Here is a 26759-nt window from a genome sequence, read left to right on the forward strand (position 1 = left end):
ACTCCAAGATTTCTCACAGTATTACTAGAGATCAGGGTAATGCCATCCAGAGTAAGGATTTGGTTAGACACCATGTTTCTAAGATTTGTGGGGCCAAGTACAATAACTTCAGTTTTATCTGAGTTTAAAAGCAGGAAATTAGAGGTCATTCATGTCTTTATGTCTGTAAGACAATCCTGCAGTTTAGCTAATTGGTGTGTGTCCTCTGGCTTCATGGATAGATAAAGCTGGGTATCATCTGCGTAACAATGAAAATTTAAGCAATGCTGTCTAATAATACTGCCTAAGGGAAGCATGTATAAAGTGAATAAAATTGGTCCTAGCACAGAACCTTGTGGAACTCCATAATTAACCTTAGTCTGTGAAGAAGATTCCCCATTTACATGAACAAATTGTAATCTATTAGATAAATATGATTCAAACCACCGCAGTGCAGTGCCTTTAATACCTATGGCATGCTCTAATCTCTGTAATAAAATTTTATGGTCAACAGTATCAAAAGCAGCACTGAGGTCTAACAGAACAAGCACAGAGATGAGTCCACTGTCTGAGGCCATAAGAAGATCAATTGTAACATTCACTAATGCTGTTTCTGTACTATGATGAATTCTAAAACCTGACTGAAACTCTTCAAATAGACCATTCCTCTGCAGATGATCAGTTAGCTGTTTTACAACTACCCTTTCAAGAATTTTTGAGAGAAAAGGAAGGTTGGAAATTGGCCTATAATTAGCTAAGATAGCTGGGTCAAGTGATGGCTTTTTAAGTAATGGTTTAATTACTGCCACCTTAAAAGCCTGTGGTACATAGCCAACTAATAAAGATAGATTGATCATATTTAAGATCAAAGCATTAATTAATGGTAGGGCTTCCTTGAGCAGCCTGGTAGGAATGGGGTCTAATAGACATGTTGATGGTTTGGAGGAAGTAACTAATGAAAATAACTCAGACAGAACAATCGGAGAGAAAGAGTCTAACCAAATACCGGCATCACTGAAAGCAGCCAAAGATAACGATATGTCTTTGGGATGGTTATGAGTAATTTTTTCTCTAATAGTTAAAATTTTATTAGCAAAGAAAGTCATGAAGTCATTAGTAGTTAAAGTTAAAGGAATACTCGGCTCAATAGAGCTCTGACTCTTTGTCAGCCTGGCTACAGTGCTGAAAAGAAACCTGGGGTTGTTCTTATTTTCTTCAATTAGTGATGAGTAGAAAGATGTCCTAGCTTTACGGAGGGCTTTTTTATAGAGCAACAGACTCTTTTTCCAGGCTAAGTGAAGATCTTCTAAATTAGTGAGACGCCATTTCCTCTCCAACTTACGGGTTGTCTGCTTTAAGCTGCGAGTTTGTGAGTTATACCACGGAGTCAGGCACTTCTGATTTAAGGCTCTCTTTTTCAGAGGAGCTACAGCATCCAGAGTTGTCTTCAATGAGGATGTAAAACTACTGACAAGATACTCTATCTCACTCACAGAGTTTAGGTAGCTACTCTGCACTGTGTTGGTATATGGCATTAGAGAACATAAAGAAGGAATCATATCCTTAAACCTAGTTACAGCGCTTTCTGAAAGACTGTCATTCTCAGCATCTGTGTGGATGTTAAAATCACCCACTATAATTATCTTATCTGAGCTAAGCACTAAGTCAGACAAAAGGTCTGAAACTTCACAGAGAAACTCACAGTAACGACCAGGTGGACGATAGATAATAACAAATAAAACTGGTTTTTGGGACTTCCAATTTGGATGGACAAGACTAAGAGTCAATCTTTCAAATGAATTAAAGCTCTGTCTGGGTTTTGGATTAATTAATAAGCTGGAATGGAAGACTGTTGCTAATCCTCCGCCTCGGCCCGTGCTATGAGCGTTCTGGCAGTTAGTGTGACTCGGGGGTGTTGACTCATTTAAACTAACATATTCATCCTGCTGTAACCAGGTTTCTATAAGGCAGAATAAATCAATATGTTGATCAATTATTATATAATTTACTAACAAGGACTTAGAAGAGAGAGACCTAATGTTTAATAGACCACATTTAACTGTTTTAGTCTGTGGTGCAGTTGAAGGTGCTATATTATTTTTTCTTTTTGAATTTTTATGCTTAAATAGATTTTTGCTGGTTATTGGTGGTCTGGGAGCAGGCACCGTCTGTATGGGGATGGGGTAATGAGGGGATGGCAGGGGGAGAGAAGCTGCACCACTCAGCCAGCCAGCAATTCAAGGAGAACATGCGGCTAAACATGTCACTCCCGGTCCGATTGGGGAGGGGCCCAGAGAAAACTACAGAGTCCGATATTGTTTTTGCAAAGTTACACACCGATTCAATATTAATTTTAGTGACCTCCAATTTGCGTAACTGGGTGTCATTACTGTCGACGTGAATTACAATCTTACCAAATTTACGTTTAGCCTTAGCCAGCAGTTTCAAATTTCCTTCAATGTCGCCTGCTCTGGCCCCCGGAAGACATTTGACTATGGTTGCTGGTGTCGCTAACTTCACATTTCTCAAAACAGAGTCGCCAATAACCAGAGTTTGATCCTCGGCGGGTGTGTCGCCGAGTGGGGAAAAACGGTTAGAAATGTGAACGGGTTGGCGGTGTACACGGGGCTTCTGTTTAGGGCTACGCTTCCTCCTCACAGTCACCCAGTCAGCCTGCTTTCCCAGCTGCTCGGGATCTGCTGGAAGGGAACTAACGGCGGCTAAGTTACCTTGGTCTGCACCGACTACAGGGGCCTGGCTAGCTGTAGAATTTTCCACGGTGCGGAGCCGAGTCTCCAATTCGCCCAGCCTGACCTCCAAAGCTACGAATAAGCTACACTTATTACAAGTACCATTACTGCTAAAGGAGGCCGAGGAATAACTAAACATTTCACACCCAGAGCAGAAAAGTGCGGGAGAGACAGGAGAAGCCGCCATGCTAAACTGGCTAAGAGCTAGTAGCAGCGCTAAGCTAGCGGATTCCTAAAAACACACAAAGTGAATAATGTGTAAATAATTTAGAGGTGATTCAGAAGAGGGAGTGCTTTAGTTAAGGCACGTGAAGATTACACTGTGAAACAAATCGTTATCTAGTTAACTAGATCAATCTAACTGCGCAGATTAAACAGCTAACAGATACAGCAAGACACCGCTGTGCTCCAGAACAGGAAGTGATACAGAGACACACTGATCAGTGATTCTCAACCGGGGTGCCGCGGCCGTGATCAATTGTCAGGGGTGCCGTGGGCAATTATCAAATATCACCATTATCGGGTGTATGTGCTGTAATAGTGTGGCAGATGGTGTAATGCTCTTTTATTCCAGTAGATGGCAGCAAAGTGCGCAGTAGCGCTGAGCCGTGTGCCGACAAGGAGGCGTGATCGCCGTTTTAATTCCGGGCAAGTTAGTGATTTGTGTGCGTAGAAGTTCACTTAGTCTCGTCAAGAAACAGGTGGAATTTGCTGGAAAGCTGCGCATGTTGGCAGTCACAAATGGAGGAACAAGGGAGTAAGTGGTTTTGGTTATTGTCACTTTGTCCGTGATATTTGGATGATAAACAGCTGTATGTCTCCTGCTGTACCTGTGTCACCCGATGACACGGATCATTAATTTCACTTATGTCTAGTTGATATTTTCCACTGCTAGACCAATGTCTAGTTAAAATTCTTGTCGTTAGTGACTAAAACTTGTTCGACAAGACTGGGGAGTTTTTTTTTTGTTTTTTTTTTGCACCTTAAAATAATGAGATTAATGACCGGTGCTGTGCTGCCACACACACAGAAATGTGCACACACACGCCGCTGACTTCATGAATGAAACTCGGTCAATAAAGGATAATTGTGTAAAAATATAATATATATAAATGTATTGTGATGGTTTTAGGAGCCGCGCTGCGTTGAACACAGCAGCAGCTCAGCCGAGCAGCACAGCTTAACTTAATTAACTTAATTTAATGTAATTAAATTTTACTGGCTCGATATCCAGGACAAAATGGCATTTTAACACGTATTTTGCGAGCATTTTTCTGAGTGTGTTCAGTCGCGAATCTCCATTGAAAATGCATTAACATCCGGGTACTTCGTCAATATTTTGCCCGGTTAGGAGACGTCATGTCGCTGTCCATGAAGGGACGTTTTCGTTTAATGTGCAGCATTGGGACTGCGCTCTCTAGTTCTTATATACAGCTCCATGACTATAGTATACTATGTTATGTCATATCTGTACCGCACGTGTTGCTAATGTGCTAACGCACCGTGTAGAGACAGTCGAGTTAGTGGTGCGTGACACGTGACACATGACAGTGGTGTGCCGCAGGATTTTGTAAATATAAAAAGGTGCCGCGGCTCAAAAAAGGTTGAAAATCACTGATCTAGATCAATCTAACTACGCAGATTAAACAGCTAACAGATACAGCAAAACACCGCTGTGCTCCGGAACAGGAAGTGATACAATACCGCAGTGAGAGCCAACCACCAGTAGAGGCAAGTAGAGGCTTCATGCACAAAACCACAGTTTGAATCACAGTTTTTCATTCATCCTTCCTTTAATTATGTTATGTTTGCCAGTGCAGGATGCTGATAAACAGCTCCACACCATGATGTTCCACCTCCAAACTTCACTGTTGGTGTGGTGTTTTTGGGGCCATTTGACCTTCAAACATGGTGTGTATAACAGCATCCAAAGTGTTCAATTCCGGTCTCATTGGATCAGTATTTCACTGGCTTGTCAAAATGTTGTGCAGCAAACTTTAAACGAGCATCAACATACTTTTACCTCGTCAATGGAGTCTTGTGAGTGTGTGTGCATACATGCCATGGTGTTTGAGTGCATTACTTATTGTTTTCTTTCAAACAATTTTTCTGTGTAGGCTCTCAGTTGTCCAGGTGGTTTCCATAGTACAGAAGTTTGAATCTTCGACTGGACTGGAATCTTCAGTCGGTTTTACAAATACCCGACAACGTGTGTACATGGCCTTATGTCTGTGAAAGGCACTATATAAATAAATTTACTTACTTACTTACTAATATTGAGTGCACGTTTTACAACATCATAAAAGTTTTAAAACATGCAATTGCGATGACACTTCCAGGGCTCCGTAAAAATGCCTGTTTTTACAAATAAAAATGGAATATTTTACAAAAGCACATTTATCTTTAAACCAACACACGACACACGTCACATTAACGTGTTGGTTTACCTAATGGATTACTGAACCAATCACTGTTTAGCACTTTTACCCAGAATGCTTTGCGGTCTGTGTTTGTTACAAAACCTCAGAATTAGTGCCTTATTCAACATTAAAAGATATATGTTATATTTTAACTTTGTACAAATGACAGAATTGACATTAATGGAGTTATTCTATCAGTATTTTCAAAAAACCATACGTTAGTATGACTTTATTTTTCAAGACCTCCGCCTGACCGGAGTGTTGAAATTGATAAAGAGCTGGCCTCATGGCCGCTCTTGGTGTGACTGTGTGGTGAGAGCGCTGTTGTAAACAAGTGCTTCCAGCAGGGGCAGAATGTTGAAAGGAAAATTATTATGATTAGTAAAGAGTTGATTTCGTGGGTGCTCTCAGGCTTTGTCTGTGCTGTTTCCTGCAGGGGGCAGCATGGCCAGTGGGGAAAAAAATAATGTCGGATACTTTTTGGATGCACCTCATATATTAATAAGCAAAACAAAGCTGATCACAAAAAGCTTTAAATATTTGACTTCATACTGTCTGCAATGAAACAGAAGTCACAGGAAATGTAAGCATTACTGAGTTTTTGGAAATCTGCATTTTCCAAACCATCCCAACTCCTTGTGATTTGGGGTTCGATGTTGACGAGTCCCGTGAAAAAAGTTGATTGCATGTCAAGTGACGTGCTGTCACTTTAATGGAGCTCTGTGTCATTCAGAACAGACACGCGCGACGCTGCACCACCAAAAATTATGGAATCACCAGCCTCGGAGGATGTTCATTCAGTTGTTTAATTTTGTAGAAAAAAAAGCAGATCACAGACATGACACAAAACTAAAGTCATTTCAAATGGTAACTTTCTGGCTTTAAGAAACACTATAAGAAATCAGGAAAAAAAATCGTGGCAGTCAGTAACGGTTACTTTTTTAGACCAAGCAGAGGAAAAAAAATATGGACTCACTCAATTCTGAGGAATAAATTATGGAATCACCCTGTAAATTTTCATCCCCAAAACTAACACCTGCATCAAATCAGATCTGCTCGTTAGTCTGCATCTAAAAAGGAGTGATCACACCTTGGAGAGCTGTTGCACCAAGTGGACTGACATGAATCATGGCTCCAACACAAGAGATGTAAATTGAAACAAAGGAGAGGATTATCAAACTTTTAAAAGAGGGTAAATCATCACGCAATGTTGCAAAATATGTTGGTTGTTCACAGTCAGCTGTGTCTAAACTCTGGACCAAATACAAACAACATGGGAATGTTGTTAAAGGCAAACATACTGGTAGACCAAGGAAGAAATAAAAGCGTCAAGACAGAAAACTTAAAGCAATATGTCTCAAAAACGGAAAATGCACAACAAAACAAATGAGGAACGAATGGGAGGAAACTGGAGTCAACGTCTGTGACTGAACTGTTAGAAACCGCCTAAAGGAAATGGGATTTACATACAGAAAAGCTAAACGAAAGCCATCATTAACACCTAAACAGAAAAAAACAAGGTTACAATGGGCTAAGGAAAAGCAATCGTGGACTGTGGATGACTGGATGAAAGTCATATTCAGTGATGAATCTCGAATCTGCATTGGGCAAGGTGATGATGCTGGAACTTTTGTTTGGTGTCGTTCCAATGAGACTTATAAAGATGACTGCCTGAAGAGAACATGTAAATTTCCACAGTCATTGATGATATGGGGCTGCATGTCAGGTAAAGGCACTGGGGAGATGGCTGTCATTACATCATCAATAAATGCACAAGTTTATGTTGATATTTTGGACACTTTTCTTATCCCATCAATTGCTTAAATTTTCATTGTTACGCAGATGATACCCAGCTTTATCTATCCATGAAGCCAGAGGACACACACCAATTAGCTAAACTGCAGGATTGTCTTACAGACATAAAGACATGGATGACCTCTAATTTCCTGCTTTTAAACTCAGATAAAACTGAAGTTATTGTACTTGGCCCCACAAATCTTAGAAACATGGTGTCTAACCAGATCCTTACTCTGGATGGCATTACCCTGACCTCTAGTAATACTGTGGGAAATCTTGGAGTCATTTTTGATCAGGATATGTCATTCAATGCACATATTAAACAAATATGTAGGACTGCTTTTTTGCATTTGCGCAATATCTCTAAAATTAGAAAGGTCTTGTCTCAGAGTGATGCTGAAAAACTAATTCATGCATTTATTTACTCTAGGCTGGACTACTGTAATTCATTATTATCAGGTTGTCCTAAAAGTTCCCTGAAAAGGCTTCAGTTAATTCAAAATGCTGCAGCTAGAGTACTAATGGGGACTAGAAGGAGAGAGCATGTCTCACCCATATTGGCCTCTCTTCATTGGCTTCCTGTTAATTCTAGAATAGAATTTAAAATTCTTCTTCTTACTTATAAGGTTTTGAATAATCAAGTCCCTTCTTATCTTAGGGACCTCATAGTACCATATCACCCCAATAGAGCGCTTCGCTGTCAGACTGCAGGCTTACTTGTAGTTCCTAGGGTTTGTAAGAGTAGAATGGGAGGCAGAGCCTTCAGCTTTCAGGCTCCTCTCCTGTGGAACCAGCTCCCAATTCAGATCAGGGAGACAGACACCCTCTCTACTTTTAAGATTAGGCTTAAAACTTTCCTTTTTGCTAAAGCTTATAGTTAGGGCTGGATCAGGTGACCCTGAACCATCCCTTAGTTATGCTGCTATAGACGTAGACTGCTGGGGGGTTCCCATGATGCACTGACTGTTTCTTTCTCTTTTTGCTCTGTATGCACCACTCTGCATTTAATCATTAGTGATTGATCTCTGCTCCCCTCCACAGCATGTCTTTTTCCTGGTTCTTTCCCTCAGCCCCAACCAGTCCCAGCAGAAGACTGCCCCTCCCTGAGCCTGGTTCTGCTGGAGGTTTCTTCCTGTTAAAAGGGAGTTTTTCCTTCCCACTGTTGCCAAGTGCTTGCTCACAGGGGGTCGTTTTGACCGTTGGGGTTTTTCCGTAATTATTGTATGGCCTTGCCTTGCAATGTGAAGCGCCTTGGGGCGACTGTTTGTTGTGATTTGGCGCTATATAAATAAAATTGATTTGATTTCATCAATTGAAAGGATGTTTGGGGATGATGAAATCATTTTTCAAGATGATAATGCATCTTGCCATAGAGCAAAAACTGTGAAAACATTCCTTGCAAAAAGACACATAGGGTCAATGTCATGGCCTGCAAATAGTCCGGATCTTAATCCAATTGAAAATCTTTGGTGGAAGTTGAAGAAAATGGTCCATGACAAGGCTCCAACCTGCAAAGCTGATCTGGCAACAGCAATCAGAGAAAGTTGGAGCCAGATTGATGAAGAGTACTGTTTGTCACTCATTAAGTCCATGCCTCAGAGACTGCAAGCTGTTATAAAAGCCAGAGGTGGTGCAACAAAATACTAGTGATGTGTTGGAGCGTTCTTTTGTTTTTCATGATTCCATAATTTATTCCTCAGAATTGAGTGATTCCATATTTTTTCCCTCTGCTTGGTCTAAAAAAGTAACCGTTACTGACTTCCACAATTTTTTTTCCTGATTTCTTATAGTGTTTCTTAAAGCCAGAATGTTGCCATTTGAAATGACTTTAGTTTTGCGTCATGTCTGATCTGCTTTTTTTCTACAAAATTAAACAACTGAATGAACATCCTCCGAGGCCGGTGATTCCATAATTTTTGCCAGGGGTTGTAATTTCCTCGTGGGCCTGACCCATTACCTGTTTTCTACTGCTAAGTCAGCTAACTGGCTTTTTGAGCTCCACTTTTGGAATAATAAACATGCTTTTGCTTGCCAGTCGTTGTGGTTCTCTGCACTGGGATCTGTAGCCAATCCATTACTGTTATGGGTAAATCTTTTACATTCAAGTGGCCATGGTCATGCTTTAATTTTGTTCTTACTTAGAAGTTTCATTTGTCTTTCACAACCATATCTTTTATAATAATAATAATTATTATTATTAATTCTCCCCCAGTTATGTATGGTCACGCTAAACAATTCTGAAATGTTTATTTATTTATTTTATATTATTTTACTTTTATTACTTTTGCTATTTTTACTTTTAATGTGGCAAAGCTTTCTTGATAGCACACTCATCATGCTGTCCTACCTTCTGATCAGTCATCATGTTGTTGGCCTGCAGTGGTGCCGGGTGAGTGCTGAGTAGGCCTCCTCCCGGCCTGTCGTGTTCACAGAAGATCGTCCCATTGATGTAGTGGAAGCGATCACCAGGGACCAGCCGGTTTCTGCAGGTTGCACAGGTAAAACACTGTGGAGAAAGACATATTTAATAGTGAACTTTATCATGTTGTGAGACAATATTCCAAAATATTCACAATACAAAATTTTCCTGCCACACAAATTGAGTCTTTACATCAGATATCACAGTAGAAATTTGTGAATTATATTTTGGCAGTTGTCTGCAGGTTGGGTGTTTAGGTTTTTAAAACAATCTGAACAAATGGAAATAAACTGAAGAGTTGAATGAGGCGTAAACTGTGCTGGTGGAGTTTACTGGCTGATCCACTCATGCTACATCTTGTCTATTTGGTTAGATGCTGCACTGAAATCTCTGTGTGGAGCTTTTGAACTCCAGGAACTATATAAATGTATATATTCCTCAGAACATAGAAGTCGTCTGCATGCAGTGGCACTTTATGAAAGCACGAGGCCACAGACGTGTGTCCCCACACACAGCCATCATTCTGACCTTCAGGTGGTAAACGTTGCCTTGTGCTCTCATCACCATCTCACTGGCAGGGATGGACTGTCCACAAGAACTGCAGGCTCCACTGTGTCCAAACAGTCTGCACACAAACAAACATGACTCGTCTGTCACAAGAACCGTCTTGAAAACAACAAAGCTTTCAGCAGACGTGTTTTCTCTGGCAGTCCCATTATAACGCAAAAATGTGGTTGAATTTCTAAATATTTAAACATCCAGACTTAAGCCTGGACAACCAGTTTTTGACTGGATAATTTTTATTTATTTTTTATTAAAACATCCATCACCCAGGTAACCACATAAATAAAAAGAAATAGCAGTTTTCTCATGTTCATATGATTTGGTGTCTTATTGGCCCAACAGAAATGGAAACAGATAATCCTGATTGTATACAGGAAAATGTCTAATTAGAATAAATAGAATCTTCATTCATGGGAGTTATGGTAATATAAGTGTCGTTCATGGGCATTTTTATATCAAAATGACCAAAACAGAATTATATGTAATCCCGAGGGATGTTTAAAAAAACTGAAAACATCCCCAAGATGGAACAATTGGCAAAGATGAATTGAGGCATCCAGCAGCGTTTGCTCAATAGGAAGTTTCTGAACAACAGAAGAGCAACGTGCACTGTAGGGACGGAATTACACTCTGTCTTCTTTGATAGAAATCTAGATGTGGTTACATTTTGGAGTAGTTTGGTCAAAGGTCCAGTTCAAGGAAAACGTGATCTGAAAAAACTTTTTTGTACATCTCTACAACTAAGAGGACTAGACGGATCAAAATTAATATTAATTGGATATATACGGTATCTAGTGGTAATTAGATTCTACAGTAATTAATTGGTTAATTGTCCTAGTGGACGATTCGTCCTACACCTAAAACATCTGTGCTCCAGCATTTCTATCAGGTGTTTTTTTTTTTTTTTTTTTTTTTTTAAGTGTACAGCCTTTGGGTTTTAAAAGAATTTTTTTTTCCTTCATTTTCAGCCGCCAAGTCACGGTGGCAGCAGAGCAAGCAGCTCATCCCACACTTCCATATCCTTGGCCAAGTCCTGTAATTCTTCCCAGTGGATCCCAAGGAACTCCTTCCGGTTGGACATGACTAGAAGACCTCCTTAGGTACATGACCAGGGAGCATCCTCACCAGATGTCCAAACCACCTCAACTGGCTTCTTTCAATGTGAAGAAGCAGCAGCTCTACTCTGAGTCCCTCCTGGATAATCAAGCTTCCCACCCTGTCCAAGAATGTAAGCCCAGATACCCAACGGAGGAATCTAATTTCTGCCGCTTGTAGCCGTGATTTTATTCTTTCAGTCATTACCCAAAGCTCATGAATACATGTGAGGACAGGAGTTTAAATCAACTGGTAAATTGGCTCAGCTTCTGGCTCAGCTACAGACCATTGTACCTTTGTAGAGACCATTGTGGCTAAGGTACAATGGTCTGTACAACAATTGTAAGATTTCAGACGCCAACCCAATCTGTCTATCAATCTCCCACTTCAATTTATCCCACTTCAATGAACAAGACCCCGAGATACTTAAACTCCTCCACATGGGGCAGTAACTCTTCCCTGACCCAAAAGGGGCAATCTACCATTTTCTGACAGAGGACCATGGCCTCAGATTTGGAGGTACTGATGCTCACCACAGCCACTTGACACACTGCTTTAAACCTGCTCAGTACTTATCGGAGATCACTGTCTGATGAAGCCAACAGAACCATATCATCTGCAAAAAGCAGAGATAAAACTCTGAGGTCACCAAACTGGACACCCTCTGATCCCTGACTGCACCTTGAAATCCTGTCCATGAACATTACAAGCAGGATTGGTGACAAGGGGCAGCCCTGGCAGAGTCCAACTCCCACCAGAAACAGGTCTGATGTAATGCCGGAAATGCAGACACAGCTCTTACTCTGGTCACATAGAGACTGGACTGCACATTGCAGTGAATCTGGTACCCCATAGTCTCCCACAGGATATACCCCGAGGGACCCAGTCATACACCTTTTCCAAGTCCACATAATACATGTAGACTGGTTGGTCATACTCCCAAGATTCCGCCAATATCCTTGTAAGGGCAAAGAGCTGGTCAACTGGTCAGCAACCAGGACAGAAACAGCTTTCTCCTCCTGAATCTGACATTCGACTAACGGTTTAAGTATCCTCTCTAGTACCTTTGCATAGCCTTTCCCAAGGAGGCTTAGAAGTGTGATTCCTCTACATTTGGAACACACTCTCCAGTCCCCTTTTTTAAAAATGGGGCTGACCACCCCAGTTCGCCAATCCTGAGGTACTGTCCCGACTTCTGTGTGATGTTGCATAAGCGTGCCAGCCATGACAGCCCAACAACATCCAGGGACTTCAGCAAATCAGGACGAATCTCGTGTGCCCCCGGTGACTTGACATCAATGTGTTTTTTTGACTACCTCAGTCACTTCTGGTGTAATGGCACCAGATCTTGATGGCACCAGATCCGCCCAAATCTTCCATCCCTGCCTCCTTGACATAGGGCATGTCAGTAGGGTGACGGAAATCCTCAAAGTGCTTTCCTGAGGCACCTGTCTGTTTGCCAGAACTGCATTGAAGATGACCAAAAGTTATTTTCCATGGCCTCTCCAAAATCCTCCTATGCTTGAATTTTTGCCTCAGCCACCACTGAGGCTGCAGTCCTTCTGGTCTGCTGATACCCGTCCACTGATTCCGGAGACCTCTATGCCAACCAAACACAAAAGGACTCCTTCTTCAGCCTGACTCCTTCCCTTACCGTTTCAGTCGACCAGCAGGTTCTTGAATTGCTGCCACAAAAAGTACTGACAACCTTCTGGCCACAGCTCAAAGCAGGCACCTCAGTAATGGAGGCCTTGAACATGGACCACTCCGTTTTCATGTCCCCAACCTCCATCAGCATCTGGGAGAAGTTTCTTCAAAGGTACGAGTTGAAGGCTGTCCAGACAGGCTCTTCCATCAAACGTTCCCAGAAAGCCCTCACAACACATTTAGGTCTTCCAAGTCAGCTTGGCAGCTTACCCCACCAAGCCTACTCGTCACCAGGTGGTGATCAGTTGACAGCTCCGCTCCTCTCTTCACCTGAGTGTCCAAGACACATGGTCACAGGTCTGATGACACGATTACAAAATTGATCAATGACCTTTGACCTAGGGTGTTGTGGTATCACATGTACTTATGAACACCCTTGTGTTTGAACAAGGTGTTTCTTATGGACAATATGGGTGTTTGTTAGGGGACGTGATGGTCTAGTAGGGGAAGTGATGGTCAAGTTGTTAAGTGTTGGTCTTGAGACCAGAGGATCCTCGGTTCAAATCCCAGCCTGACCAGAAAATCAGTAAGGGCCCTTGGGCAAGGTCCTTAATCCCCTAGTTGCTCCCGGTGTGTAGTGAGTACCTTGTATGGCAGCACCCTCACATCGGGATGAATGTGAGGCATTATTGTAAAGTGCTTTGAGCATCTGATCCAGATGGTAAATGGATAGATGCACTCTAGGTCCTCTCATTCACCGGGGAAAACTCTAAAATAACGGCACTCAGCCGGGGACATGTGAGTATCCTTACACCCGCCCAGCACCTCTCACCCTGGACACCGCCAAAAACGAGAGAATCCGCCCCTCTCCAGGAGTTTGGTTCCAGAGCCCATGCTGTGAGTAGAGGTGAACCCAACTATTTCTAGTTGTTATTGCTCAACCTCCGGCACAAGCTCAGGCTCCTTCCCCACTAGAGTGGTAATGTTCCACATTCCCAGAGTCCATAACTGTTCCATAACTGTCAGTCTGTGTGGTGTGGACATTTGCCCCTGTCCACTGTCAAAAGAACACCACACCAGACCCTTTACAGATCCTGTGGGGGCTTCCCCCGATATGTGCGAGGGATGCTGGGAAGCACATGGTGATAGCCAATGAGAGTAGAGATGCACAGTGACGTCAGCTGGTTGCTCGCTGGAACGAAATAAACCAAGATGCTCTGAAACAGCTTATTCCTATATAAATGTTTCTGATGTATTTTGTAAACGTTAGGAAGAAATAAAAGACTTCTAAATCTACAAATGATGTTTTTGTAAAGACATAACACCAATGAAGTAAAAGTATGTCCCTTCGGCTACTCCCTTGTTTGCACTCGGCGGCGCTACAGCAAATCCAAGGTGATTCTGCATGTTGAATTGGCACAGGTTTTACGCTGGATGCCCTTCCTGACGCATTACATGGAGAAATGTGGCAGGGGTGGGATGTGAACCCAGAACCTTCTGCACTGAAACCAAGCACATTAACCACTTGGCCACCACCCCTGCTATAACACCAATGAAGTGATTTACAGATGTTAGCATGCACACCCCGTGTACACGCATCATGCAAGGTAACTTTCCGCTAATTTGGAAACCTCATGCATGGACACACACGCTTCCTCCTGCAGTTAAAGGGAACATAAAATGTTCATTATGGAATTCCCCTGATAAATCTGTTCTTTTCATTAAAATGAGCTGTAATTTTGCAACACGCTTGAAAAATAAACCGACATTATAATGCTTGGATGTTGGTAAAAACTAAACATTGTCAATTTTATGAAATTTGATTAGCCGTACAGCTTTAAGTTCATTTGCTAGTGGTGTTAGCACTTTTGTCAGCTAATCAGGTCCAGTTAATCCATGATTACTGAGGAAATAAACTGGGCATAATGTTTAATACCCACAACATGAAGCCACCAGTTATGAAAACCACTGGCCAGTCTCCAAAAGAGGATTTAATAGAACACCTGAACCAAGGTTAACCTGTTCGTTCAGTAATCTTGAGATGATAGTGTGTTTGGGCTTCATTTGTCATCTCGCCCAGGCTCCACCTCTTTACCCCTTTATGGATTTGCTGGGAAGTAGGTAGAATAAGTATTGCCATAATGGTGACACCCAGAGCAGTACCATCGGAGATTCAAAATAGCTCTTCCCGTCTCTTCAGAAAACCTGTGGGTTGACATCATGGAGGGTTTGCCCAGTACAGTCCATGGTCTCACTACCATCGTAAAATTTTCCTTTCATTGCTGTGGAATAACTTTTTGTCCCAAATCACTCCTGCCACTCTTTTCCAGCCATTCCATCCTGCCTCTCACACTTCACACTACATCCTTACTCATTACTAGTCTTTTACACTTCCTCATTAACTCTCATCCACCATTCTCTCCATCTCACTTTCTTCATTCATCAGCACCTCAAAGTATTTCCTCCACTTTATCTACACTCTTGTTATTTGTCAGTATGCATCTGTATCCTTTATTGCCCTAACCTGCAGGGCTGGAAAGGGCACCATCTGGTCCTTTCCAACCCTGTCTCTGTCTGGTCAGTCAGTACGAGTCTGTTTCTCTTTCTTTCATGTTGACAATCACATGCTACAGCTCCCTATATGCTTTCCCCTTTGACACCTCTCTCTTAACATTACACCACATTCCCTTGTTCTTCTAATTTCTTCACCTCTCTCTATTTACCCCAATTAATTTTTTTTTTACCAACCTCTTCCTCGTTTTACTTTCCTGAACATCTTCATTCCACCGCCAAGTCTCCTCATCCTCCTTCTTTCCAGTATAACTCCCAGAACCTTCATCCTTCATAGTGTCTCCCTCACCACTTCCTCAGTAGTTGTCCAGTCATCCTGCAGTATGTAGTATTTAGAGCCCGACCGATATGGATTTTTTGAGGCCGATGCCGATAACGATATTTGGATGGAAAAAAAATGCTGATAATCGATAAATAGGCTGATTTGCCGATAGCCGATAAATCAGCCGATATATTATTAATTTTTTAATGAATAAAATGTTCTTTTTGGACCCTTAACAAAGAAGGTATGAGCTAAAACCTGAAGCTTTGTCCTCGTATTGATTAACTTTATAACAGAGAAGAATTTTCAAGTTCAAAAAAATGCAATCAAGAATTAAACCTTTGTAAAATGAGCAAATACATATCCTTAAAAAGAGTTGTGAAAAACATCTGATCTTGTACCTCTTGTTGCTGCAACTTAGATATAGGTTCAGGATAAGGATATAGATCCTTATAAACTTACTTGTATGCTTTTGTCAGCCAATCAGTGCAGTGTGACGGCGAACTACCAGTGATGAACACATTTAAGCAGGGGTGTAAGCAGCTCTCAGTTGACTGGAGTCAGAGCTCCATCTACTGGACAAACAGTGCAAGGACATTTTACATTGCTGACACAAACATTATTTTAGTAACTGTTCTTGTTTCTGAGAAATTATCGGCGTTCTATCGGCAAAATTTCGGCCGATAGTGAGTACTTTGAAAAGGGCTTATATTGGCTGATAATATCGATATATCGGTCGAGCTCTAGTAGTATTCCTCTTCAGCTTCCACCATCTGACTCTTGATTACTCTTTTCAAATTCTTCACAAACCACCATCTGATGCTGTCCAGCTATTTCAGGTTGTATCTTGCATAGGACACAGTCTACGTGTGTACACTTTGCTCCACTTTTATATGTCACCCTCTGTTCTTCTTTCTTAAAATAAATGTTCACGGCAGTCACTTCATGTTGTGTGCAAAATCCACCACCACCTGCTCTTTTGCAAATCTTGTCTTGATATCATATCTACCCATTACTCCCTCATCATCTATGTTCCCTTTTTTGAAGTCTGCTCCAATTACCACCATTCCATCCTTGGGTACACTCTCTACCACCTTATTTAACTCCCTTAAAAAAACCTTCTTTCTCCTTCTTCTCACAGGCCCTTTGTGGGGCATATGCACTGATGACATTCATCATTACTCTTAATTTCCTAATGGGAACTCATCACTCTGTCATACACTCACTATACTTTTCTTCAGAATTCATCCGACACAATTTCTCCCTTCATCTACACAGTGAGAGAAAAGTTTGAACACACCTCCAATGCTCCTGGCTTTCATTTTTCTTTCATTTGTTCTCTTGTTCTCCATCATATCATACTGTCACACTGCTAACATTCAAACTTTCTACTCTCACTTCAATAATCTGAAATATTCTTCCTCTCCCACTGCCTTGGAACACTTTCTTCTCCCTCTATTCTTCAACCAACAGTAGCACTCCTTCTCTTAGCACCCTGCTGGACCGTAGTAACACTGACAGTAATTTCTATTTTTTTTTTTAAACCAGAGTCTCAACTAATCTAGTACTGAAATTTGATGTGTGATTTGCTTGTTTGTTTTGGCAAAATTCAGTCTAGATGCTCTTCCTGACTCAACACTCCTCATTCATGCGGATTTTGGACTGGCACTGAGAATGCACTGGCCCGTACACCCCAGGGTCTGAGTTCCAAGCTGTCTTTTTCTATATCAAGCACATATTTATATTCTTGCCCTGCGTCCCTTCATCCCTCCCTGCTATACCCAAGACCGGACAGCTGAATTCTTATGTGTGCCGGCTCTTCAGTGGCTGAACACACCCAGCTAAGGCCACACGTCCATTAAGGCACCAGATGCTTTTCCTGACACAGGTCCAGCTGTACATGCAGACTGGATAAAAGGTGGCTTTAAGCTGGATCTGTATGTGCAAAAATATAATGTCTTGGCATCATCTTTGTGTGCAGATTCAATCTAAGGTTTCACTGTATAAACTGCCAGGACATACCAAAGTGTTTCACTGAATTTAGTTTTCAGTCATTTTGCCAACAAAATGACACAGGAGATACAGATGCCGTTAAGTGAGCATACAAAAACCCACAGTTCTGTACTCAGAATGGCATTTTTCACCATTTTATGAAATGAAGTGAAATCTATGCAGTGAACTAAACAGTTCAACGCCTGTGATAATGAAAATAATGATCAGTTACATTAACACTGTGACACAAATAAATCAAGTCTGTTGGTATTTTCATGCACAGGGACGCTCCAGAACATAGATGATACAACATCGTACTGAATCACTAACTACTAACCTATAAAATTATTCATGGACTGGCACCTCCCTACCTAGCTGACCTAATTAAGCCTTACGTACCGGCCCGGGCTTTATGTTCTCAGGGTGCAGGACTACTTTGTGTCCCTAAGGTGAATAAGAAGTCTGCGGGTCACAGAGCTTTCTCTTATCGTGCCCCTGTTCTGTGGAATGATCTCCCTGCGTCAATAAAACAGTCAGATTCTGTGGAGACTTTCAAGTCCAGACTTAAGACGCACTTATTTTCCCTTTCATATAGCTAGCATACTGGTACAGTTTTGTTTTACGCTTTTTACTCTTAATTCATTTATTAGTAATTGGAGCGGGCCGCGGCCTCAACTTTACCTAAATTCTGGGTCTTTTAGTGAAGTTTAGGGCTAGTGGCTGGCGATCACCTTAGTATTTCTTCTGTTTTTCTTGTTGTTTAATGCTGGCAAATTATACAGTATTTTTTGTCTTTATGATGCCTGATTCTGTTTCTCTGTTTTAAGGTGCAGCTCCATCCAGAGATGGGAGTTGTATTCGTGTTGGCGATCCTCCTGTCCTGTGCGCCAATAGCATTTCTTGTATATTTGTCCGTGAATTGTTCTGGAATTTATGTTTGTATCATGGCCAAAGCAGAGGGTCCCCCCTTTGAGTCTGGTCTGCTTGAGGTTTCTTCCTCAGAGGGAGTTTTTCCTTACCACTGTTGCTCTGGGGGTTGGTAAGGTTAGACCTTTGAGGCAACTCTGTTGTGATTTGGCGCTATATAAATGAAAATAAATTGAAATTAAATAAATTGAAATTGAAATCACTCCATGTAGGACAGCTCAGACAAACAGACTCATGCCGCTGATAAATACACTCAACAAAAATATAAACGCAACACTTTTGGTTTTGCTCCCATTTTGTATGAGATGAACTCAAAGATCTAAAACTTTTTCCACATACACAATATCACCATTTCCCTCAAATATTGTTCACAAACCAGTCTAAATCTGTGATAGTGAGCACTTCTCCTTTGCTGAGATAATCCATCCCACCTCACAGGTGTGCCATATCAAGATGCTGATTAGACACCATGATTAGTGCACAGGTGTGCCTTAGACTGCCCACAATAAAAGGCCACTCTGAAAGGTGCAGTTTTGTTTTATTGGGGGGGATACCAGTCAGTATCTGGTGTGACCACCATTTGCCTCATGCAGTGCAACACATCTCCTTCGTATAGAGTTGATCAGGTTGTCAATTGTGGCCTGTGGAATGTTGGCCCACTCCTCTTCAATGGCTGTGCGAAGTTGCTGGATATTGGCAGGAACTGGTACACGCTGTCGTATACGCCGGTCCAGAGCATCCCAAACATGCTCAATGGGTGACATGTCAGGTGAGTATGCCGGCCATGCAAGAACTGGGACACTTTCAGCTTCCAAGAATTGTGTACAGATCCTTGCAACATGGGGCAGTGTATTATCCTGCTGCAACATGAGGTGATGTTCTTGGATGTATGGCACAACAATGGGCCTCAGGATCTCGTCACGGTATCTCTGTGCATTCAAAATGCCATCAATAAAATGCACCTGTGTTCTTCATCCATAACAGACGCCTGCCCATACCATAACCCCACCACCACCATGGGTCACTCAATCCACAACATTGACATCAGAAAACCGCTCACCCACACGATGCCACACACGCTGTCTGTCATCTGCCCTGGACAGTGTGAACCAGGATTCATCCGTGAAGAGAACACCTCTCCAACGTGCCAAACGCCAGCGAATGTGAGCATTTGCCCACTCAAGTCAGTTACGATGACGAACTGGAGTCAGGTCGAGACCCCGATGAGGACGAAGAGCATGCAGATGAGCATGAGATGGTTTCTGACAGTTTGTGCAGAAATTCTTTGGTTATGCAAACCGATTGTTTCAGCAGCTGTCCGAGTGGCTGGTCTCAGACGATCTTGGAGGTGAAGATGCTGGATGTGGAGGTCCTAGGCTGGTGTGGTTACACGTGGTCTGCGGTTGTGAGGCTGGTTGGATGTACTGCCAAATTCTCTGGAACGCCTTTGGAGACGGCTTATGGTAGAGAAATGAACATTCAATACACGAGCAACAGCTCTGGTTGACATTCCTGCTGTCAGCATGCCAATTGCACGCTCCCTCAAATCTTGCGACATCTGTGGCATTGTGCTGTGTGATAAAACTGCACCTTTCAGAGTGGCCTTTTATTGTGGGCAGTCTAAGGCACACCTGTGCACTAATCATGGTGTCTAATCAGCATCTTGATATGGCACACCTGTGAGGTGGGATGGATTATCTCAGCAAAGGAGAAGTGCTCACTATCACAGATTTAGACTGGTTTGTGAACAATATTTGAGGGAAATGGTGATATTGTGTATGTGGAAAAAGTTTTAGATCTTTGAGTTCATCTCATACAAAATGGGAGCAAAACCAAAAGTGTTGCGTTTATATTTTTGTTGAGTGTAATAATGTGACTGTTGTCAAGAGTTACACATGGCCCATCAGGCCTGGACATCCTGGACACTGTAGCATGAAGTGGATGAAAGTCTTCTACTACTCCTGGATGGAACACCAGTCTGACACAAATTCTGTCCAAGGACACTGACAGCATGACCAGGAATCAAACCCAGTATAATAGTTTAACAAATGCACAACACTGGTGCTTCTGGAAAATCACTCAGTAATACCACGGCATCTACCACTGAAAGGTAAGGGCCCCGTCACACTTAGTACGAACGAGCACAAGCCAAGCTGAATCAGCCAGAATGGGGAACAAAAAAGCCAAACTTCGAGGCACAGTCCTGAGGGACAGACATTTGGACAGCCATGTACGAATACTGTACAACCGCTAAAAATGTGGGCAGATCCCACCTCAACTGTGCAGTGCATGACCATATGTATGTGTACGATTGCAGGTCAAACGTTTTTGGACCACAGTATGACTATGTGGAATGCACTAGGACTCTAAATAATGCACACCGAGTGCCAGATGAATAAGGATCAATTCCTACCTGATGTCTAAAAGTCTGGATGTCAAACACGGACAGAGAAGTATGTGTGTGACAGCGCTATGTCTGCCCTTTTCACAAGACCTGCCGATACTGGATGTTAAAATACAGCTAACGTATTTAACGTAACGTTTTGGCACCCCTGATCATTTTCATGATTTTCCTTTAAATATCATTGGTTGTCTGGATCAGAAATTTCAGTTAAATATATCATATAGCAAATGAACATACTGATATTTGAGAAGTGAAATGAAGTTTGTAGCATTTACAGAAAGTGTGCAATAATTATTTAAATTAGGCAGGTGCATAAATTTCGGCACCTTTGTCATTTTATTGATTTGAATACATTTAGCACTAATTATTAGAACACGAAATTGGTTTGGTAAGTTCACTGACCCTTGACCTTTTAATCTGGTGAATCCAATCATGAGAAAGGGTATTTAAGGTGGTCATTTGCAAACGTTTCTCTTCTTTGCATCTCTTCTACTGAGTAGTAACATGGGAGCCTCTAAACAACTCTCAAATGACCTGAAAACAAAGATTGCTCAACATCACGATTTAGGGGAAGGATACAAAAAGCTATCTCAGAGAGTTCAGCTGTCAGTTTCCACTGTGAGGAACATAGTGAGGAAATGGAAGACCGCAGGCACAGTACTAGTTAAGGCCTGAAGTGGCAGGCCAAGAAAAATCTCAGATAAGCTTAAGCAAAGAATGGTTAGAACAGTCATAGTCAACCCACAGACCTGCTCCAAAGACCTACAACATGATCTTGCAGCAGATACTGTCTCTGTGCATTGTTCAACTATACAGCACACTTTGCACAAGAAGATGCTGTATGATGCTGTAATGCAGAGGAAGCCTTTTCTGCATTCACGCCACAAACAGAGTCACCTGAGGTATGCTAAAGCATATTTGGACAAGTAAGCTTCATTTTGGAATAAGGTGCTGTGGACTGATGAAACTAAAATTGAATTATTTGGACGTAACAAGGGGCGGTATGCATGGCTGAAAAACAGCATTGGGAATCTTGTTAAAGTTAAGGGTCACATGGATTCCAGTCAATATCGGCAGATTCTTGAGAACAATGTTCATGAATCAGTGACAAATTTGAAGTCGCGCCGGGGCTGGATCTTTCAACAAGACAATGACCCTAAACACTGCTCAAAATCTACTAAGGCATTCAAGCAGAGGAACAAATACAACATTCTGGAATGGCCATCTCAGTCCCCAGACCTGAATATTACGGAAAATCTGTGGTGTGATTTTAAGCGGGCTGTCCATGCTCGGAAAACAACAAACCTGAGATGTTTTGTCAAGAAGAATGGTCCAAAATAACATCAACCAGAATCCAAACTCTCATTGGAAGCTATAGGTAGCATTTAGAGACTGTTATTTCTGCAAAAGGAGGATCTAAATATTGATGTATTTTTTCTGTTGGGGTGCCCAAATTTATGCACTTGCCTAATTTTATTTAAATAATTATTGCATACTTTCTGTAAATCCTATAAACTTCATTTCACTTCTCAAATATTAGTGTGTTTGTCTGCTATATGATATATTTAACTGAAATTGCTGATCCAAACAAGCAATGATTTATAAAGGAAAATCCTGAAAATCATCAGTGGTGCCCAAACTTTTGTATACAACTGTACATTATGTAACCCATGAGAGGGCATGACAATGTATCTGTAATTTAAGGTTTATTATGGATATAACACCCCATTCAGATGTGTGTGTGTGGTGCCCCGTGGCTGTGGGACACATTGACTCGTAGTGACACATGGTGATTTCGGTTTGGTTGCTAACGTGTAGTTCACAAGATGAATGCATGGCACAGGCATTGCACAAAAAATATCTCCTTTGAGAACCCCAAACAGAATCCAGTGGAGGTGCATGTACGGCTCACCCGTGACACATTCTGGACATGCCCGTAAGATTTGACGTGGCTGATCATGGCGAATGTCTCCCGAGCGTGATCAGACTGTTACGAATGCTGTTTCCACGCTGTGACAATATGTAGAACGCAGTCAGATTGCGGTCAGACTGCACATCGACTGCCGTTTGATTGTTTTTCCACGTCGACTGCACTGCGATTGTTTTGAACATGAGCAAAACATTTGGGGCGGCTGCACAACTGTGCCCAACTGTTTAGACTGTGCTCAGAATGCTGTCCGACGTTTGCGACTGTGCCTCGACACGACCCGAATGTGGGTTGAATTTTCATTTGGACGGGATTCAAGCTCATTCAGCCTCTAGTGTGATGGGGCTATAAAGGAATAAGAAAGTATGTGTCAGAGTTTGTGTTGGAAAACCTTTTGTCCAGCATCATGAAAATCCAATCACAGTTAAAACAAATATGACAGAATATTCTGGTTTATCATCAACAGCCTCCAAGGTAGAAAAACCTGCATGTAAAGTACAAATTTAGCACAATTTTTTTTAAGGGAATGAAGTTACGCACTGACCTGATGTAGTCATTCTTGCAGAGGATCATGCCTCCTTTGCTGTAGCAGGTGCTGCTGTACTCGCCCAGCTGAGCCTGGCAGCAGGAACACTTCAGACAGCGCGTGTGCCAGTAGCGCTCCATGGAGAAGAGGAGGAAGCGGTCTGCGATTCGACCTCCACATCCTGCACAGGACCTCCCCTCACCACCACCCATTACAGTCACAGTGGGCGCCTCTGCCCTGCTGTTCACCATAGCAACCTGAGCACGGTGTGAGCATAAGAGAACAGAATAGAGTCTTTATCGTCACTGTACATATAATACATACTGTACATATACATACAAACAACCAAATCTGTCCTCTGCGTTTAACCATGCTAATTACAGGTAGTCACAATCCAACCACTGGGGGCAGTGGGCAGCCACAGTCTGGCACCTGGGGACCAATTCCAGATATAGAGACTCTGCCTTGGTCAGGGGCAGAGAAACAGCAGACTCTAAATAAGCATATTTTTGTTATTGTGGAAAGAAACCAGAGTGTCGGGAGGAAACCCACGCAAACATGGGGAGAACATGCAAACTCCACACAGAAAGGGCGGGAAATGATCTCATGACCTTCTTGCTATGAGGCACCAGTGCTAGCCACTAATCCACCGTGCTTCCCAAGAAGAGAAGTGAAATAAAAATAATTCTGTTTCAGTACAAGACGTCAAAGCTGTGCAATGTTGAAGTCACCCGCCAAAAGAATTTCATGTTGGTCCTCCAGATATATTCAGTTCACACATGGCTCTGATGAGCTTCTGCACTGCAACGAAGTTCTTGAAAGTAGTTTGGTTTTGACCGCTTGTTGACCTACAGCCATCAGAACATACTGACACGGTAAAATCAACTTCTCACAGAAACTACGAGAAGGTTGTCTGGACCAACTGCTGAATCCAGAAATTACTGAAAAATGACAAACAACAGTCATCAGGAGATGACATCCCCCTGGTCCCCACAAATCTGTAATCGACTGGTGTCAGAGGATCACCCAAGTACACACTTATGCTAAATATGAATGAAATTGGTCAAGTGGCTCTTGACATATCGCGCTAACAAGCTAAAACGGATGGACAGGAGGCGGACAGGTTGATAGGTATATCTCCATGTATTTCATACTGGAGGGATAAAAAGTCTTTAACAAGAGAACGGGGAAATAACTGGAGCTGTAACCAGGTCAGTAGCTTGGTCAGTCGTGTGACCCTGTACTGCACAGAAATCATTTACACACACACACACACACACACACACACACACACAGGAAAAAAAAAAATCCACCAATCCAAGAAACTATTCCTGCCCTAGCATCTTCCACTGAAAGCTCAGGTTTGCACTCTGACCTCAGACATTTTTGTTCGTGAGCAACTTGACAACAAGTGTTATTTTGTTCCATTCACCCTGCAAACATGTCTTAAGATGTGCAACAGTACAGTGGCATCATTGTTGCATTTTTTTTTTCATTTCAAAACTGTCCACACATTCTCTACTGGTCAGGACTGCAAGCAGGTCCATCCAGCAACCACATCCTCTTGTTCTGCAGCCATGCCTTTGTAATGTGCACAATCAATCAATCAATCAATTTTTTTATATAGCGCCAAATCACAACAAACAGTTGCCCCAAGGCGCTTTATATTGTAAGGCAAGGCCATACAATAATTATGTAAAACCCCAGCGGTCAAAACGACCCCCTGTGAGCAAGCACTTGGCTACAGTGGGAAGGAAAAATAGAATATGGTTTTGCATTGTCTTGTTGAAAAATGCATGGACATCCCTGAAAAAGATGTTGCCTTGATGGCAGCATATGTTGTTTTAAAACCTCAATGTATATTTCTGCATTAATGTTGCATCACAGAACTGACAATCACTTTTGCCAAGGGCACTGACATAACCCCATACCATGACAGACCCTGACTTTTGTTTTGCCAGCTGCATCTGCAACTGAGCAGCTCTATTTAGAATCCGCTCTCCTTACCCTGAAGAGAGAGGGGGCTAGAAATGGTGCCGTAAACATAATCTGCTTCACCTTAGCCTCTCTGGATTAATTTGTCCAGAGGGTCACCAGCTCTGCTGTCCAAAAAACAAAAACACAAGTGATCAAATTTGGTACATGCAACATATGACCCTTGATGACAACAAAGTCTGGCTAATGGGACAGGTGAAGAGGTCTCATCTGTCACAAACTCCACAAAATTGACCTTGACAGTCTCCTTGACCAAAACAAGAAAAGCATGCGAAGGCCAGGTGCAGGAGGAGCAAGAGGTCTACCCTTTGTTCTGGTAAGATCTTCCTGATGAGAAACAACAACTCCACAGCACAGGTTTTGCCATCAAGAACTCTCTCTTTCCAAAACAGTCTGAACTCCTGATAGGTGTCAGTGAACGACTGATGACACTCAATCTCCAACTTGCAAGTGAACACCATGGCACAGTCATGACTGTCAACACTTAACACTGACCATGAAGAGAAGGAAACCTTCTACACCAAGTTGGACACTATTCTACCTGCTATCCTCACATGTGACAAGCTCATCCTCCTCAGCGAATTAAAGCCCAGGTCGGAAACAACCGAACAGAATCATCGGGAGAAACTGTGACTAAGTGCAATGTCAGTGGCACCCTGCTTCTCACAAAGTGCCCCAAACATGATCTCATCATCACTAACACCATCGTCTGATACTGACATGAGATGAAAATCCTCACGGCTGGCATGACAACAAAGCTGTTGTCATGCCAGCTCTGCTGTATGGATCTGAGGCCTAGACCATCTACCGCCGCCACCTGAATACCTTGGAGTGACTCCACCAACGATGCCTGAGGAGTATCCTCCGCATCAGGTGGGAAGACTCTCCCCCATCAGCTGCTTTGGCACAAATTTTGCTGACACTCTCCACATTCCCAGATCCTCTGTCAAAGTGGAACCTGTGCTAATCCCCACATCCTCCGCAAGTTCTTGTATGGTGACACAATCATGACCAAAGTCTGTACTCTGTCAATCATTTGGTTATTTCGTCTTGTAGGTGGCCTCAAGTCGTATCGTCGTGAAAATCTGATGGAGGCGCAGTTCATGTCTGTACTCTGTGGCTTGGTGCTCGTGTCTGATGTGCTCTGCTGACTAGCAAAAAAAAAAAAGTCACGCATAAGAAGGTTCCTGACACCTCGTCACCAAATGACATCACATATGCTGCATTTGATTCTGTGGGAAAAAATAATGTCGGATACTTTTTGGATGCACCTCATATATTAATAAGCAAAATAAAGCTGATCACAAAAAGCTTTAAATATTTGACTTCATACTGTCTGCAATGAAACAGAAGTCACAGGAAATGTAAGAATTACTGAGTTTTTGGAAATCTGCATTTTCCAAACCATCCCGACTCCTTGTGATTTGGGGTTCGATGTTGACGAGTCCCGTGAAAAAAGTTGACTGCATGTCAAGTGACGTGCT

At 42.3% G+C, this 26759-nt stretch overlaps 1 protein-coding gene across 1 annotated transcript in view; it reads right to left on the reverse strand.

Moving 5' to 3' along the window:
- Positions 1-26759, reverse strand: part of lmo4a (LIM domain only 4a) — a 59794-nt gene that overhangs the window by 7497 nt on the left and 25538 nt on the right. The window contains exons 2-4 of the mRNA XM_034192825.1: positions 23299-23537; positions 9894-9990; positions 9294-9452 (exon numbers count right to left, since the gene is read on the reverse strand). Of these exons, the coding sequence (XP_034048716.1) occupies positions 9294-9452; positions 9894-9990; positions 23299-23531 (489 nt within the window). The 5' untranslated portion in view covers positions 23532-23537. The remainder of the gene's footprint in view (positions 1-9293; positions 9453-9893; positions 9991-23298; positions 23538-26759) is intronic.

Source organism: Thalassophryne amazonica, chromosome 17, assembly GCF_902500255.1.
Source record: "Thalassophryne amazonica chromosome 17, fThaAma1.1, whole genome shotgun sequence".
In the NCBI taxonomy this organism is placed as follows: domain Eukaryota; kingdom Metazoa; phylum Chordata; class Actinopteri; order Batrachoidiformes; family Batrachoididae; genus Thalassophryne; species Thalassophryne amazonica.